Genomic DNA, 16,333 nt, shown 5'->3' with positions numbered 1-16,333 from the left:
TTTCCTCCCGACCACCCACCGTAACTTCAGCGGAAGACTGGCACGTCTAGGTTTTCCAACAGTATTCTGCTGATGGTACGAGTGTCAGTCAGGAAAGGAAATTTCCAACAAAATTTCCAAGCAAAAGACCGCCTAATGTTTCGGCTTGGAGTGTTGTGATAGAGGAGCCCATCTCAAGCACTGACCTCCATTTTCTTTTTCAAATGCCCGCGGGTCTGCAAGCCTGCAATGTATTCACAGCATGTTCTGTTTTTATATAATCATAGAATGAAACAGCACAGTAGGAGGTCATTTGGCCCACTGAGCCTCTGCTGGCTCTTGCAAAGAACTGTACAATTAGACCTACTCCCCTCCTCTATCCCTGCAGCCTTGAAAAGTTTTGAATTTCTAGCATTCTAGATTTTTTTAACTCTCTAATATCTTGTTCCCAAGTTTCTGTTACTTTTTAAGCAGAACAGTTTGTGCAAAAGGAGGAAAGTATCCAAACAATAAGCAGCACTGATTTATTAAATAAACTGTGTGACTATTGACAAATCAAACACTGCAGTGAAAGGGATGAGTAGTTCCTGTTACCTTAGAAACATAGGATGCACTGATTGTCCAGTACTGTTTGTAGGATTTGGCTTTGCTTGCCGAAACAATTTGCAGATCATAAGGATTGTAGCGAGCTCTTGGATCATCCCGAGTTCTTGAGAGACAGTATAGAAAGTCTCCCCTGTCTTCCTTTGGAGTTGTGACATCCTGCAGTGGAAAGGCAGAAGTCACATATTATGCAATACTCTGTGCAAATGAAGTGGCAGAGGTGATAGGAACAGGGAATGTTGGCATGGGCACCCAGCCTCGTGCTGCAGCAAAAACATTTACAGCACAGAAGGAGGACATTTGACATTTGACCCACCAGGCTGAATTTTCCCAAATTTGAAAACATTCGGGAGGTGGGATTATTTATGGGTCCAGATCCTGCTCCCTGCCACAGTGCACCTGCCTGCTTAATTTTACGACAGGCAGCCAATTAGCAGGTCGCCTCAATGTGCAGCATCCAATTAGGGACAGCAGGAGCTCCATGGATGCAGAAGAGCCAATCAGAGTGTCCAGTGAAGGGTGGCCGTCAGCCCCACTGTGAAGGCTGCGTGATACTGAGCTGCATGGAGCAAGAGAGGGAGCACAAGGTGGAGGTGCAATACTGATGATGGGACCGGCAGCCACGCTCAGCAATATCCGTTGGATTCGTCTACAGGTGAAACACACAAAAATTGGCCGTGTAGTTGATAGTGAAGAGGATAGCTGTAGACTCCTGAAAGATATCAATGGTTTGGTTGAATGGGTGGAAAAGTGACAAATGGAATTCAATCCAGATAAGTGTGAGGTAATGCATTTGGGTAGGCAAATAAAGCGAGGGAATACACAATAAACAGGAGGATATTGAGAGGGGTGGAAGAAGTGAGAGACATTGGAGTGCCTGTCCACAGGTCCCTGAAGGTGGCAGGACAAGTAGATAGAGTGGTGAAGAAGGCATATGGAATGCATTACTTTATTGGCCAAGGTATAGAAGTCAAAAGCAGGATGTAATGCTGGAACAGTATAAAATGCTGGTTAGGCCACAGTTGGAGTATTGCGTACAGTTCTGGTCACTACATTACAGGAAGGACATAATTGCTCTGGAGAGAGTACAAAGGAGATTTACAAGAATGCTGCCAGGTCTGGAAAGTTGCAACTATGAGGAAAGATTGGATCGGCTAGGGTTGTTTTCCTTAGATCAGAGGAGGCTGAGGGGTGACTTAATTGAAGTGTACAAAATTATGAGGGGCCTAGACAGAGTAGACAGGAAGGGCCTGTTTCCCTTAGTGGAGAAGTTAATTACCAGGGGGCACAGATTTAAGGTGATTGGTAGAAGGATTAGAGGGGACATGAGGAAAAGCTTTTTCACCCAGATGGTGGTGGGTGTCTGGAATTCAGTGCCTGGATCGGTAGAGGCAGAAACCCTTAACCTGCACCTGAAGTGCTGTAACTTGCAAGGCTACGCACCAGGTGCTGAAAGGTGGGATTAGATTGGGCAGCTAGTTTTTTTCAGCTGACGCAGACACGATGGGCTGAATGGCCTCCTTCTGTGCCACAATTTTTCTATGGTTCTATTTGTAAGCCATTGCAGATGCATAGCCTGAGGCTTGCCAATTTGATCCTTCAAGTGCATATGCATCTCATGGTGCTTCAGCCTCCAGCTGTGCCCTTACCTCCAGTGAGCAGGCAAGCTGTAGACAAAGCGGGGGTCACATACACCTCCAGCAAAATTCAAACTCCTTCGAAAAATGGACATTAATTGGCTCATTTGCTATTCATTGGTTTCCCACCACTGCTGGGTGGCTAGCCATCATCTCCACAAAGCTACCTCCAGAAAAATCACAAGGAGGCGGGAACACATCAGGGAGCCGCCTTGATGCTTTTGTGTCTAAATTCCCCGCCCCAACCTGCAAAGACGCCACCACAGGGCTGGGAAAATTGGGCCCATAATGCCATTTTCCAGCTTTGGCCCATAGCCCTGTAGGTTATGGACCTCAAGTGCATATCCAAATATTTTTTCAAAGCAATAAGGGTTTTTGCCTCTACCAGTGAGTTCCAGACCCCCGCCACCCTATGGGTGAAAAAAAAATACTCCTCCAATCCTTCTACTAATTACTTTAAATCTATGCCCCAGTTACTGACCTCTCCACTAACCACTCTATCCAGGCCCCTCATAATTTTATACATCGCAATTAAATCTCCCTTCAGCCTTCTGTGTTCCAAAGAAAACAACCCAAGCCTAATCAATCCTTCTAAATTTCTCCATTCCTGGCGACATCCTCATAAATCTTCTCTGTACTCTCTCTAGTGCGATCTTTCCTGTAATGCGGTGACCAGAACTGTACACAGTACTCCAGTTGTGGCCTAACTAATGTTTTATACAATTCTAGCATAACCTCCCTGTTCTTATACTCTATGCCTCAGTCAATAAAGGAAAGTATCCTGTATACCTTCTTGACCATTTTATCTAACTGTCCTGCTACTTTCAGGTATCTGTGGACATGCACTCCAAGGTCCCTCTGTTCCTCTACATTTCTCAGTAACCTACCATTTATTGTGCATTCATTTGTCTTGTTTGATCTCCCAGATGCATTATCTCACACGTGTCCAAACTGAACGCCATTTGCCACTGTTCCACCCACTTGACCAGTCCATTGATATCTTTCTGCAATCTCCAACTTTTTTCCTCACAATCAACCATACGGCCAATTTTTGTATCATCTGCAACTTCTTAATCATGTCTCGTACAGTTAAGTCGAAATCGTTGATACATACCACAAACAGCAAGGGACCAAGTTCTGAGCCCCATTGGAAACAACCTTCCAGTCATAAAAACACCCATCAACCATGACCTTAACTTCCTGCCACTAAGCCAGTTTTGGATCCAACTTGGCACTTTCCCTTGGATCCCATGAGCTTTCAATTTTCTGACCAGTCTGCCATGTGGGACCTTGTCAAAAGCCTTGCAAAAATCCAGTAACAGTTCCAACAATTGAGGCACTCCTTCATTCACATATACTCAGCAGGTCAGTCAGCATATGAGAGACAAAAGACAAGTTGCAACATTTCGGGTGAAGTTACCATCATCGGGACAGTTTTGATGAAGATCCTCCACCTGAAATATTAAACCGCCTTTTCCCTTTTCAGACGTGCTCAGTGTTAGCAGAACTTGCAATCACTGCTTGCTTTTGCATCTTCACTGCTGTCTTATTTCGTAGAATCTTGCAGCACAGAAGGAGGCCATTCATCCCATTGTCCCAGCTCTTTGAAAGAGCTGCTCTATAGCCTTACTCTGCTGCTCTTTCTCCATAGTCCTGCAGATTTTTCTCTTTCAAACCTATATTGAAGGAATCAGGATACTCTGCTGAACAATTATGACCAATTTGAAAGGTTTAAAATTCTTCGGAGTGAATAGGATAGATTTTAGTTTGTTTAGTTTAGTTTAGAGATACAGCACTGAAACAGGCCCTTCGGCCCACCGGGTCTGTGCCGACCATCAACCACCCATTTATACTAATCCTACACTAATCCCATATTCCCTACCACCTACTTATACTAGGGGCAATTTATAATGGCTAATTTTGATTTGGTGCAATAGTGTAAGACAGGTGTTGGTGAACCAGCAGCCTGTTTTACATCTCTCGCTACTTTTATTTCCAATGACCTATTTCACTGAATAAAAATCGGGAGAGATTTACACTTTCACAGTAACGCGCTAACTCAAAAGCTACCCAACGATTCTCAGACATTGTGAGAAACACCAAGCGCACAGAGAACAGAGATGTGCAGAACTAATTCTTTGAAAGCAGACTGCAGCCCACGGTTTCCCATCCACTTATTTTGTGGGAGCACGGTTGACATTTCTGACACTCTCCCCAGCAAGCAAGCCTCCACGATGGGAACATACACTTGAAGAGTTGGCCCTGCATCAAAGAGTTCGCTGAAAATTCAAATGACACAAGAGAAAAATAAAACAGTGCCAAGTTCCGATTGAATCTGTGGAGAAATGTAACTAGAAGGCAAAGGTGAATAACCAGACCTAGATGTAACTAGTAGAGTTGATGAGGTACGGCCAGTGGATGTGGTTTATTTGGACTTTCAGAAGGCTTTCGACAAAGTTCCATGTAAGAGATTAGCATGTAAAATTAAAACGCATGGGATTGGGAGTAGTGTATTGCGATGGATAGAAAATTGGTTGGCAGACAGGAAACAAAGAGTAGGAATAAACGGGTCTTTATCCGAATGGCAGACAGTGACTAGTGGGGTACTGCAGGGATCGGTGCTGGGACCCCAGCTATTCACAATATACATTAATGATTTAGATGAGGGAACTAAATGTAATATCTCCAAATTTGCAGATGACACAAAACTGGGTGGGAGGGTGAGGTGTGAGGAGGATGCAGAGAGGCTTCAGGGTGATTTGGACAAGTTGAGTGAGGGGGCAAATGCATGGCAGATGCAGTATAATGTGGATAAATGTGAGGTTATCCACTTTGGTAGCAAAAACAGGAAGGCAGGTTATTATCTGGACGGCAATAAACTGAGAGAGGGGAATGTGCAGCGAGACCTGGGTGTTCTCGTACACCAGCCGCTGAAGGTAAGCATGCAGGTGCAACAAGCGGTAAAAAAGGCAAATGGTATGTTGGCCTTCATAGCGAAAGGATTCGAGTACAGGAGCAGGGATGTCTTGCTGCAATTATACAGGGCCTTGGTGAGGCCACACCTGGAATATTGTATGTAGTTTTGGTCTCCTTATCAGAGGAAGGATGTTCTTGCTATAGAGGGAGTGCAGCGAAGGTTTACTAGACTGATTCCCGGATGGCGGGACTGCAGTATGAGGAGAGATTGAGTCGGTTAGGATTATATTCGCTGGAGTTCAGAAGAGTGGGGAGGGCGTGGTGGGGGGATCTCATAGAAACCGATAAAATTCGAACAGGACTTGACAGGGTAGATGCAGGAAGGATGTTCCCAATGGTGGGGAGTCCAGAACCAGGGGTCATAGTCTAAGGATACAGGGTAAACCTTTCAGGACTGAGATGAGGAGAAATTACTTCACCCAGAGAGTGGTGAGCCTGTGGAATTCGCTACCACAGAAAGCAGTTGAGGTCAAAACATTATATGTATTCAAGAAGGAGTTAGATATAGCTCTTGTGGTGAAAGGGATCAAAGGATATGGAGGGAAAGCAGGAACAGGTTACTGAGTTGGATGATCAGCCATGATCATAATGAATGGCAGAGCAGGCTAGAAGGGCGGAAAGGCCTACTCCTGCTCCTATTTTCTGGGTTTCTATGTTTCTATAAAACGAGATTTATGCTGTTGCTACATACCCAGGACCATCAGCCTGAAGCCTCCATGCATGTGCCATGGTTTCCACTATGTTTCTGCTCTAATGTACAACCAAGATACTGGCCTCGATATGAACACCCCGTTCCCCTCAACGACTGGGAAAGGGTTGGGAGAGTGATGTGGGGACAGTGGTTTATTTATTTATTCATTCATTCATGGGATGTGGGTGTCACTGGCCAGGCCAGTATTTATTGCCCATCCCTAATTTCCCTTGACAAGGTAGTGGTAAGCTGCCTTCTTGAAACGCTGCAGTTCATGTGAGGTAGGTATACCCACAGTGCTGTTAGGAAGGGAGTTCCAGGATTTTGACCCAATGACAGTGAAGGAACGACAATATAGTTCCAAGTCCAGATGGTGTGTGACTTGGAGGGGAACTTCCGAGCTTCCTGAGTGTTGTTGGAGCTGCACCCAACTAGGCAAGTGGAGAGTAATTCATCACACTCCTGACTTGTGCCTTGTAGATGGTGGACAGGTTTTGGGGAGTCAGGAGACGAGTTACTCGCTGCAGGATTCCTAGCCTCTGAACTTCTCTTGTAGGCTCGGTATTTATATGGTTACTCCAGTTCAGTTTCTGGTCAATGGTAGCCCCCAGGATGTTGATAGTGGGATTCAGCGATGGTAATGCCATTGAACGTCAAAGGGAGATGGTTAAATTCTCTCTTGTTGGAGATGGTCATTGCCTGGCACTGGTGTGACGCAAATGTTACTTGCCACTTATCAGCCCAAACCTGGATATTGCCCAGGTCTTGCTACATTTGTACACGGACTGCTTCAGTATCTGAGGAGTTGCAAATGGTGCTGAACATTGTGCAATCATCAGCGAACATCCCCACTTCTGACCTTATGATTGAAGGAAGGTCATTGATGAAGCAGCTGAAGATGGTTGGACCTAGGACACTACCCTGAGGAACTCCTGCAGTGATGTCCTGGAGCTCAGATGATTGACCCCCAACAATCACAGCCATCTTCCTTTGCGTTAGGTATGACTCCAGCCAGCGGAGGGTTTTCCCCCTGACTCCCATTGACTCCAGTTTTTCCAGGACTCTTTGATGTCATACTCGGTCAAATGCTGCCTTGATGTCAAGGGCAGTCACTCTCACCTCACCTCTTGAGTTCAGCTTTTTTGTCCATGTTTGAACCAAGGCTGTGATGAGGGCAGGAGCTGAGTGGCCCTGGCGGAACCCAAACTGAGCGTCACTCAGCAGGTTATTGCTAAGCAAGTGCTGCTTGATGGCACTGCTGATGACACCTTCCATCACATTACTGATGATTGAGAGTAGACGAATGGGGCGGTAATTGGCCGGGTTGGACTTGTCCTGCTTTTTGTGTACAGGACATACCTGGGCAATTTTCCACATTGCCAGGTAGATGACAGTGTTGTAACTGTACTGGAACAACTTGGCTAGAGGCGCGGCAAGTTCTGGAGCACAGGTCTTCAGTACTATTGCCGGAATACTGTCAGGGCCCATAGCATTTGCAGTATCCACTGCCTTCATCATTTCTTGATATCACGCGGGTGAATAGAATTGGCTGAAGTCTGGCATCTGTGATGCTGGGGACTTCAGGAGGAGGCCGAGATGGATAATCAACTCGGCACTTCTGGCTGAAGATTGTTGCAAATGCTTCAGCCTAGTCTTTCGCACTGATGTGCTGGGCTCCACTATCATTGAGGATGGGGATATTTGTGGAGCCACCTCCTCCAGTTAGTTGTTTAATTGTCCACCACCATTCACGGCTGGATGTGGCAGGACTGCAGAGCTTAGATCTGATCCGTTGGTTATGGGATCGCTTAGCTCTGCCCATTGCATGCCGCTTACACAATTTGGTACGCATGTAGTCCTCTGTTGTATCTTCACCAGGTTGACACCTCATTTTGAGGTATGCCTGGTGCTCCTCCTGGCATGCCCTCCTGCACTCTTCATTGAACAACGGTTGGTCTCCTGGCTTGATGGTAATGGTAGAATGGGGGATATGCCGGGCCATGAGGTTACAGATTGTGGTTGAGTACAATTCTGCTGCTGCTGATGGCCCACAGCGCCTCATGGATGCCCAGTTTTGCATTGCTAGATCTGTTTGAAATCTATCCCATTTAGCACGGTGATAGTGCCAAACAACACGATGAACGGTATCCTCAATGTGAAGGCGGGACTTCGTCTCCACAAGAACTGTGCGGTAGTCACTCCTACCAATACTGTTATGGACAGAAGCACCTGCGGCAGGCAGACGGTGAGGACGAGGTCAAGTATGTTTCTCCCTCGTGTTGGTTCCCTCACCACCTGCCGCAGACCCAGTCTAGCAGCTATGCCCTTTAGGACTTGGCCAGCAGTGGTGCTACCGAGCCAGTCTTGGTGATAGACATTGACGTCCCCACCCAGAGTACATTCTGTGCCCTTGCCACCCTCAGTGCTTCCTCCAAGTGGTGTTCAACATGGAGGAGTACTGACTCATCAGCTGAGGGAGGGCGGTAGGTGGTAATCAGTAGGAGGTTACCTTGCCCATGTTTGACCTGATGCCATGAGACTTCATGGGGTCCAGAGTCGATGTTGAGGACTCCCAAGGCAACTCCCTCCCTACCGTATACCACTATCCCGCCACCTCTGGTGGGTCTGTCCTGCCGGTGGGACAGGACATACCTGGGGATGGTGATGGCAGTGTCTGGGACATTGTCTGTAAGGTATGATTCCGTGAGTATGACTATGTCAGGCTGTTGCTTGACTAGTCTGTGGGACAGCTCTCCCAACTTTGGCACAAGCCCCCAGATGTTAGTAAGGAGGACTTTGCAGGGTCAACAGGGCTGTGTTTGCCATTTTTGTTTCCGGTGCCTAGGTCGATGCTGGTGGTCCGTCCGGTTTCATTCCTTTTTATTGACTTTGCAGCGGTTAGGTACAACTGAGTGGCTTGCTCGGCCATTTCAGAGGGCATGTAAGAGTTAACCACATTGCTGTGGGTCTGGAGTCACATGTAGGCCAGACCAGGTAAGGACAGCAGATTTCCTTCCCGAAAGGACATTAGTGAACCAGATGGGTTTTTACAACAATCGACAATGGTTTCATGGCCATCGTTAGACTAGCTTTTTTAATTCCAGATTTATTAATTAAATTGCTGTGGTGGGATTCAAACCCATGTCACCAGAGAAATACCCTGAGTCTCTGGTTTACTAGTCCAGTGATAATACCACTACGCCACCGCCTACCAGTGATGACGGTAAAGCAGTAGATGTAGTCTACATGTCGTCTGCATGGACTTAGTAAGGCTTTTGATAAGGTCCCACATGGGAGATTGGTTAAGAAGGTAAGAGCCGGGGCAATTTGGCAAATTGGATCCAAAGTTGGCTTGGTGGCAGGAGACAGAGGGTGATGGTCGAGGGTTTTTTTTTGCGAGTGGAAGCCTGTGATCAGTGGTGTACCACAGGGATCGGTGCTGGGACCCTTGCTGTTTGTAGTGTACATTAATGATTTCGACGTGAATATAGGAAGTATGATAAGTAAGTTCGCAGATAACATGAAAATTGGTGGTGTCGTAAATAGTGAGGAGGAAAGCCTTAGATTACAGGATGATATAGATGGGCTGGTAAGATGGGCGGAGCAATGCCAAATGGAATTAAATCTTGAGAAGTGTGAGGTGATCCAATTTAGGAGGACTAACAAGGCAAGGGAATATACAATGGATGGCAGGACCCTAGGAAGTACAGAGGGACCTTGGTGTACTTGTCCATAGATCACTGAAGGCAGCAGCACAGGTAGGTGAGGTGGTGAGAAAGGCATGTGGGATACTTACCTTTATTAGCCAAGGCATAGAATATAAGAGCAGGGCGGTTATGATGGAGCTGTGTAAAACGCTAGTTAGGCCATAGCTGGAGTACTGTATTTAGTTCTGGGCACCACACTATAGGAAGGATGTAATTGCCCTGGAGAGGGTGCAGAGGAAATTCACCAGGATGTTGCCTGGGCTGGAGCATTTCAGCAATGAAAAGAGACTGGATAGGCTAGGGTTGTTTTCCTTAGAGCAGAGACTGAGAGGGGACATGAATGAGGTATACAAAATTATGTGGGACATTGATAGGTGGGATAGGAAGAAACTTTTTCCTTCAGCAGAGGGGTCAATAACCAGGGAGCATAGATTTAAGGTAAGGGGCAGGAGGTTCAGAGGGGATTTGAGGAAAAACTTTTTCATTCGGAGGGTGGTTGGAATCTGGAAGGCACTGTCTGAAGATTTGGCGGAGGCAGGAACCCTCACAACATTTAAGAAGTATTTAGGTGAGCTCTTGAAACGACATAGCATACAAGGCTACGGGCCAAGTGATGGAAAATGGGATTAGAATAGTTAGGTACTTGATGGCTGGCACAGACACGATAGGTCGAAGGGCCTGTTTCTGTGCTGTAGAACTCTATGGCTCTATGACTCCCTAGCTCCTGTAAAACTAGTTGTCGGACCTCAACCTGTGACCAGTGGTGTACCACAGGGATCGGTGCTGGGACCCTTGCTGTTTGTCGTGTACATTAATGATTTAGACATGAATATAGGAGGTATGATCAGTAAGTTCGCAGATGACATGAAAATTGGTGGTGTTGTAAATTGTGAGGAGGAAATCCTTAGATTACAGGGAGATATAGATGGGCTGGTAAGATGGGCGGAGCAGTGGCAAATGGAATTTAATCCTGAAAAGACTGAGGTAATGCATTTTGGGAGGATTAACAATGCAAGGGAATACACAATGGATGGTAGGACCCTTGGAAGTACAGAAAGTCAGAGGGACCTTGGTGCACTTGTCCACAGATCACTGAAGGAACTCCAAAGAAGGGTCACTGACCCGAAACGTTCACTCTGCTTCTCTTTCCACAGATGCTGCCAGACCTGCTGAGTATTTCGAGCATTTCTTGTTTTTATTTCAGATTTCCAGCATCCACAGTATTTTTCTTTTATTTTACTGTCTGATTGGTTCATTTGCAATTACAATTAGAGTGCAGTGAGCAAAGGGCTCACTGAGGGGGTAAGCTAAATCACTGTGTTTTAAAAGATAAACCCTGTTACAGCCAAACCAGGAAAGGGGTAAGAGGGGAGCCTGAGACTCCTTCCTCACCCAATCATAACAATAACATGAGCGTGTTGGACAGTACTAGAGAAGGGAGTAGTACCACATAGATAGGAGCAGACTAAGAAAGACTACAAGTAATACAAAGATAATTTCAGAATGCATGTATGTAAACATATAAAGTGTGGTGAATAAGGTTGGTAAGCTGCAAGCACAATTAGCCATGTGGGAATATGATGTAGTTGCAATCATAGAAACATGGCTTAAAAATGGTGAGGACTAGGTGCTTAATATTCAAGGATACAAGGTGTTCAGAAAAGACAGGGAAGGGAAAAAGGGAGGTGGAATGGCAGTGCTGGTTAGGGAAGACACTGTCGTGTTGGAAATAGAGGATGGCCTTGAAGGGCAAGGACAGAATTCATTTTGTTCCAGTCGAGAAGCAAAAAAGGTATGATCATGCTACTGGGGGGTGTTCTATGGGCCTCCAAATAGTGAGAGAGGGATACAGGAGCAATTCTGCATGGAAATCACAGAGATCTGCAAGAAGTATAGAGTGGTCATATTTAGGGGACTTTAATTACCCAAGTATCCACAGGGATTCTGTTAGAGTAAAGGGAAATGAGGGGGAGGAATTTCTGAAGTGTGTTCAGGAGAGCTTCCTTGACCAGTATGTTCTTGGTCCAACTAGGAAGGAGGCATAGCTGGATGGGGTGCTGGGGAATGAGGTGGACCAAGTGCACCAAGTGTCTGTGGGAGAGTACTTGGGTAAGAGTGATCATTGTATCATAAGGTTTAGATTGGTAATGGAGAAGAGTAAGAAACAATCTAAAATAGAATTTCGAAATTGGAAAAGGACTAACTTCAGAGGGTTAAGAGAGGATCTAGGCAGGGTTAAATGGTACCAAAGGCTTACGGGACAAACTGTAGCGGAACAATGGGTGATCATTAAGGAGGAGATGTGTCAGGTACAGGCTAGGTCATAGAGTCATAGAGTTATACAGCACAGAAACAGGCCCTTCGGCTCATTGTGTCTGTGCCAGCCATCAAGCACCAAACTATTCTAATCCCATTTTCCAGCACTTGGCCCGTAACCTTGTATGCTATGGCATTTCAAGTGCTCATCTAAATACTTCTTAAATGTTGTGAGGGTTCCTGCCTCCACCACCTCTTCAGGCAGTGTGTTCCAGATTTCAATTACCCTCTGACTTACTTTTTTTTCCTCAAATCCCCTCTAAACCTCCTGCCCCTTACCTTAAATCTATGACCCCTGGTTATTGACCGCTCTGCCAAGGGAAAAAGTTTCTTCCCATCTAACCTATCAATGTCCCTCATAATTTTGTATACCTCAATCATGTCCCCCCTCAGCCTTCTCTGCTCTAAGGAAAACAACCATAGCCTTTTCAGTCTCTCTTCAAAGCTGAAATGCTCCAGCCCAGGCAATGTCCTGGTGAATCTCCTCTGCACCCTCTCTAGGGCAATCACATCCTTCCTATAGTGTGCTGCCCAGAACTGTAAACAGTACTCCAGCTGTGGCCTAACTAGCGTTTTATACAGCTCCATCATAACCTCCCTGCTCTTATATTCAATGCCTCGGCTAATAAAGGCATGTATCCCATATGCCTTCCGAACCACCTTATCTACCTCTGCTGCTGCCTTCAGTGATCTATGGACAAGTACACCAAGGTCCCTCTGACCTTCTGTACTTCCTAGGGACCTAGCGTCCATTGTATATTCCCTCGCCTTGTTAGTCCTTGCAAAATGCATCACCTCACACTTCTCAGGATTAAATTCCATTTGCCACTGCTCTGCCCATCTTACCAGCCCATCTATATCGTCCTGTAATCTAAGGCTTTCCTCCTTACTATTTACAACACCACCATTTTTCATGTCATCTGCAAACTTACTAATCATACCTCCTATATTCATGTCTAAATCATTAATGTACACTACAAACAGCAAGGGTCCCAGGACAATCCCTGTGGTATACCACAGGTCACAGGCTTCTACTCGCAAAAACAACCCTCGACCATCACCCTCTGCCTCCTGCCACTAAGCCAATTTTGCATCCAATTTGCCAAATGGCCCTGGATCCCATGGGCTCTTACCTTCTTAACCAATCTCCCATGCGGGACCTTATCAAAAGCCTTACTGAAGTCCATGTAGACTACATCAACTGCTTTACCCTCATCTACACATCTAGTCACCGCCTCGAAAAATTCAATCAAGTTAGTTCGACACGATCTTCCCCTGAGAAAGCCATGCTGACTATCCCTGATTAATCCCTGCCTCTCCAAGTGGAGATTAATCCTATCCCTCAGAATTTTTTCCAATAGTTTCCCTACCACTTACTTGCCTGTAATTACCTGGTTTATCCCTGCTACCCTTCTTGAATAATGGTACCACATTCACTTTCCTCCAATCCTCTGGTACCTCTCCTGTGGCCACAGAGGATTTGAAAATTTGTGTCAGAGCCCCTGCTATCTCCTCCCTTGCCTCACATAACAGCTTGGAATACATCTCATCTGCGCCTGGGGATTTATACACTTTTCAGCCTGCTAAAACAGCTAATACTTCCTCCCTTTCAATGCTAATATGTTCAAGTATATCACAATCTCCCTCCCTGATTTCTGCACCTACATCGTCCTTCTCCATAGTGAACACAGATAAAAAGTAATCATTTAAAACCTCACCTATGTCCTCCAGCTCCACACACAGATTGCCACTTTGGTCCTTAATGGGCCCTACTCTTTCCCTGGTTATCCTCTTGCCCTTAATATACTTATGAAGCGCCTTAGGTTTTCATTTATCCTGCCCGCCAGTGTTTTTTCATGTCCCCTCTTCGCTCTCCTAATTACTTTTTTAAGTACCCTCCTACACTTTCTATACTCCTCTAGTGCCTCCGCTGTTTTCAGCATTCTGAATCTGCCATAAGCCTCCTTTTTTTACCCAACCAATCCTCTATATCCCTTGACACCCAGGGTTCCCTGGACTTGTTGGTCCTACCTTTCATTTTAACATGTACATGTTGGCTCTGAACTCTCACTATTTCCTCTTTGAATGACTCCCCCTGGTCTGATGTTGACTTTCCTACAAGTAGCTGCTCTCAGTCCACTTTGGCCAGATTCTGTTTTATCATATTGAAATCGGCCTTCCCTCACTTCAGTACCTTTATTTCTGATCCATCTTTGTCCTTTTCCATAACTACCTTAAATCTTACAGAGAATCTTATGGCTGGCTATGCTCCGAGTGGAAACTCGCCTGGCCCAGATGGCTTCCATCACAGGTTGCTCAAGGAAGTGGGAGTGGAGAGAGTGGAAGGGCTTGCCAAAATCTTCCAGTCTTTCCTAAATATGTGTAAACTGCCAGAGGATTGGAGAGTGGCAAATGTGGTACCCTTATTCAAGAAAGGGTGTAAGGACAGTCTTAGTAACTACAGGCCGATCAGTTTAACATCTATGGTTTTAGGTTTTAGACACAATAGTCAGGGAAAAAAATCAACAGGCACTTGGACAGGAATGAGTTAATTAAGGCGAGATAGCATGGATTAGTAAAAGGCAGATCATGCTTGACTAATCTAATTGAATTTTTTCAAGTAATAGTGAAGGTGGATGAAGGGAAAGCAATGGATTTTGTCCATAAGATATTAAGAAAGTGCCTGACAAAGTACCACATAAAAGGCTGGTTAAAAATTGAGGCTCATGGAATAGAAGGGTCAGTGTCAGCTTGGATAAAAAATTAGCTTAAGGACAGAAAACAGCAGGTCACGGTAAATAGTTGTTTTGCAGTCTGGAGGATGGTAGACAGTGGTGTTCCCTAAGGGTCAGCGCTCGGGTCCTGCTTCTTTTGCTATATATAAATGACTTGGATATTGGACTAGAGTAAAATTTCAAAATTTGCTGATGATACCAAACTTGGAGGTGTGACGAACAGTGAGTATGATACTAATCGACTGCAACAGGACATAGATAGACTAGCAGAATGAGCAGACAAATGGCAGATGGAATTTAATACAGAGAAGTGTGAGGTGATGCATTTTGGCAACTGATGATCAGATCTCATATCCAACTGACCATCAACAGATTTCACCTCCGACTGAAGATCAACAGATCTCATGTCTGACTGACCATCAGATCTCATATCCATCTGATCGTTGGCAAATCACTTCTCTGGGAGCGGAGCAGTGACTGACAGACCTGCGAGGAAGCTGATTTGGAGCGGCGGCTATAAATGAAAAGCGGGGCTCAAGGCCCTTACTTACCTGGGAGTGGAACGGCGACTGACAGACCTGCAAGGAAGCTGATCCAGAGCTCCCTGTATCTCTCGGCGCGCGCTGAGACTCGAAAGAGGAAAAAAAAGACTTACAGTGACATCACGGGAAATCTGTAAGGTGATTGGTTGGGTAAGTAACAGCTGTTAGTCAATTTAAATAGCTTAATAAAAATAAGTGGAAAGTTGTTTTTTTTGTTAGAAAAAAGACCTCAAGTGATAGCGAGTAGTACTAGTGTGTCTTTTTTTTAATTAGTGTAATTAGTGGGTAGTGTTTGAAGTAGAACAAGGCCCCAAGTATATTAGTATTTTATAAAGGGAGTAACTAATTAATCTAAAGGTAAATCATGGCAGGAGAGCTCGCACCCGTGATATGCTCCTCCTGCGCTATGTGGGAAATCAGGGATGCTTCCAGTGTCCCTGATGCCCATGTGTGCAGGAGGTGTATCCCGCTGCAGCTACTGGATACCCGCATTATGGAGCTGGAGCTGCGCGTGGATTCACTGTGGAGCATCCGCAATGCTCAGGACGTCGTGGATAGCACGTTTAGCGAGGTGGTCACACCGCAGGCAATGGCTGCAAAGGCAGAAAAGGGATGGGTGACTGCCAGGTGAGTAGTAGCTGCAGGCAGGTAGTGCAGGAGTCCCCTGTGGCCATCCCCCTCTCAAACAGATATACCGCTTTGGATACTGTTGGGGGGGATGGTCTCACAGGGGAAAGCAGCAACAGCCAGGTTTGTGGCACCACGAACAGCAGAGGAAGAAAAGGAGTGGAAGAACTATAGTGATAGGGGATTTTATCGTAAGGGGTACATTTCTGTAGCCACAAATGTGACTCCAGGATGGGATGTTGCCTCCCTGGTGCTAGGGTCAAGGATGTCACGGAGCAGCAGCAGGACATTCTGAAGGGGGAGGGTGGTACAGATTGGTACCAACGACATAGGTAAAAAGAGGGATGAGGTCCTAGGTAGCTAGGTAGCAGATTAAAAAGCAGGACCTCAAAGGTTGTAATCTCTGGATTACTCCCGGTGCCACGTGCTAGTGATTATAGGAATAGCAGGATAGAGCAGATGAATGCGTGGCTGAAGAGATGGTGCAGGAGGGAGGGCTTTAGTTTCCTGGATCACTGGC

At 45.8% G+C, this 16,333-nt stretch overlaps 1 protein-coding gene across 1 annotated transcript in view; it reads right to left on the bottom strand.

Annotated features, from left to right (window-relative positions):
- LOC137367175 (dynein axonemal heavy chain 6-like) overlaps window positions 1-16,333 on the bottom strand; it is a 1,370,791-nt gene that overhangs the window by 1,091,312 nt on the left and 263,146 nt on the right. Inside the window, exon 7 of the mRNA XM_068028611.1 lies at window positions 574-741. Within this exon, the coding sequence (XP_067884712.1) occupies window positions 574-741 (168 nt within the window). The remainder of the gene's footprint in view (window positions 1-573; window positions 742-16,333) is intronic.

Source organism: Heterodontus francisci, chromosome 3 (assembly GCF_036365525.1).
Source record: "Heterodontus francisci isolate sHetFra1 chromosome 3, sHetFra1.hap1, whole genome shotgun sequence".
Lineage (NCBI taxonomy): Eukaryota > Metazoa > Chordata > Chondrichthyes > Heterodontiformes > Heterodontidae > Heterodontus > Heterodontus francisci.
This window is presented reverse-complemented; position numbering and strand designations above follow the sequence as displayed.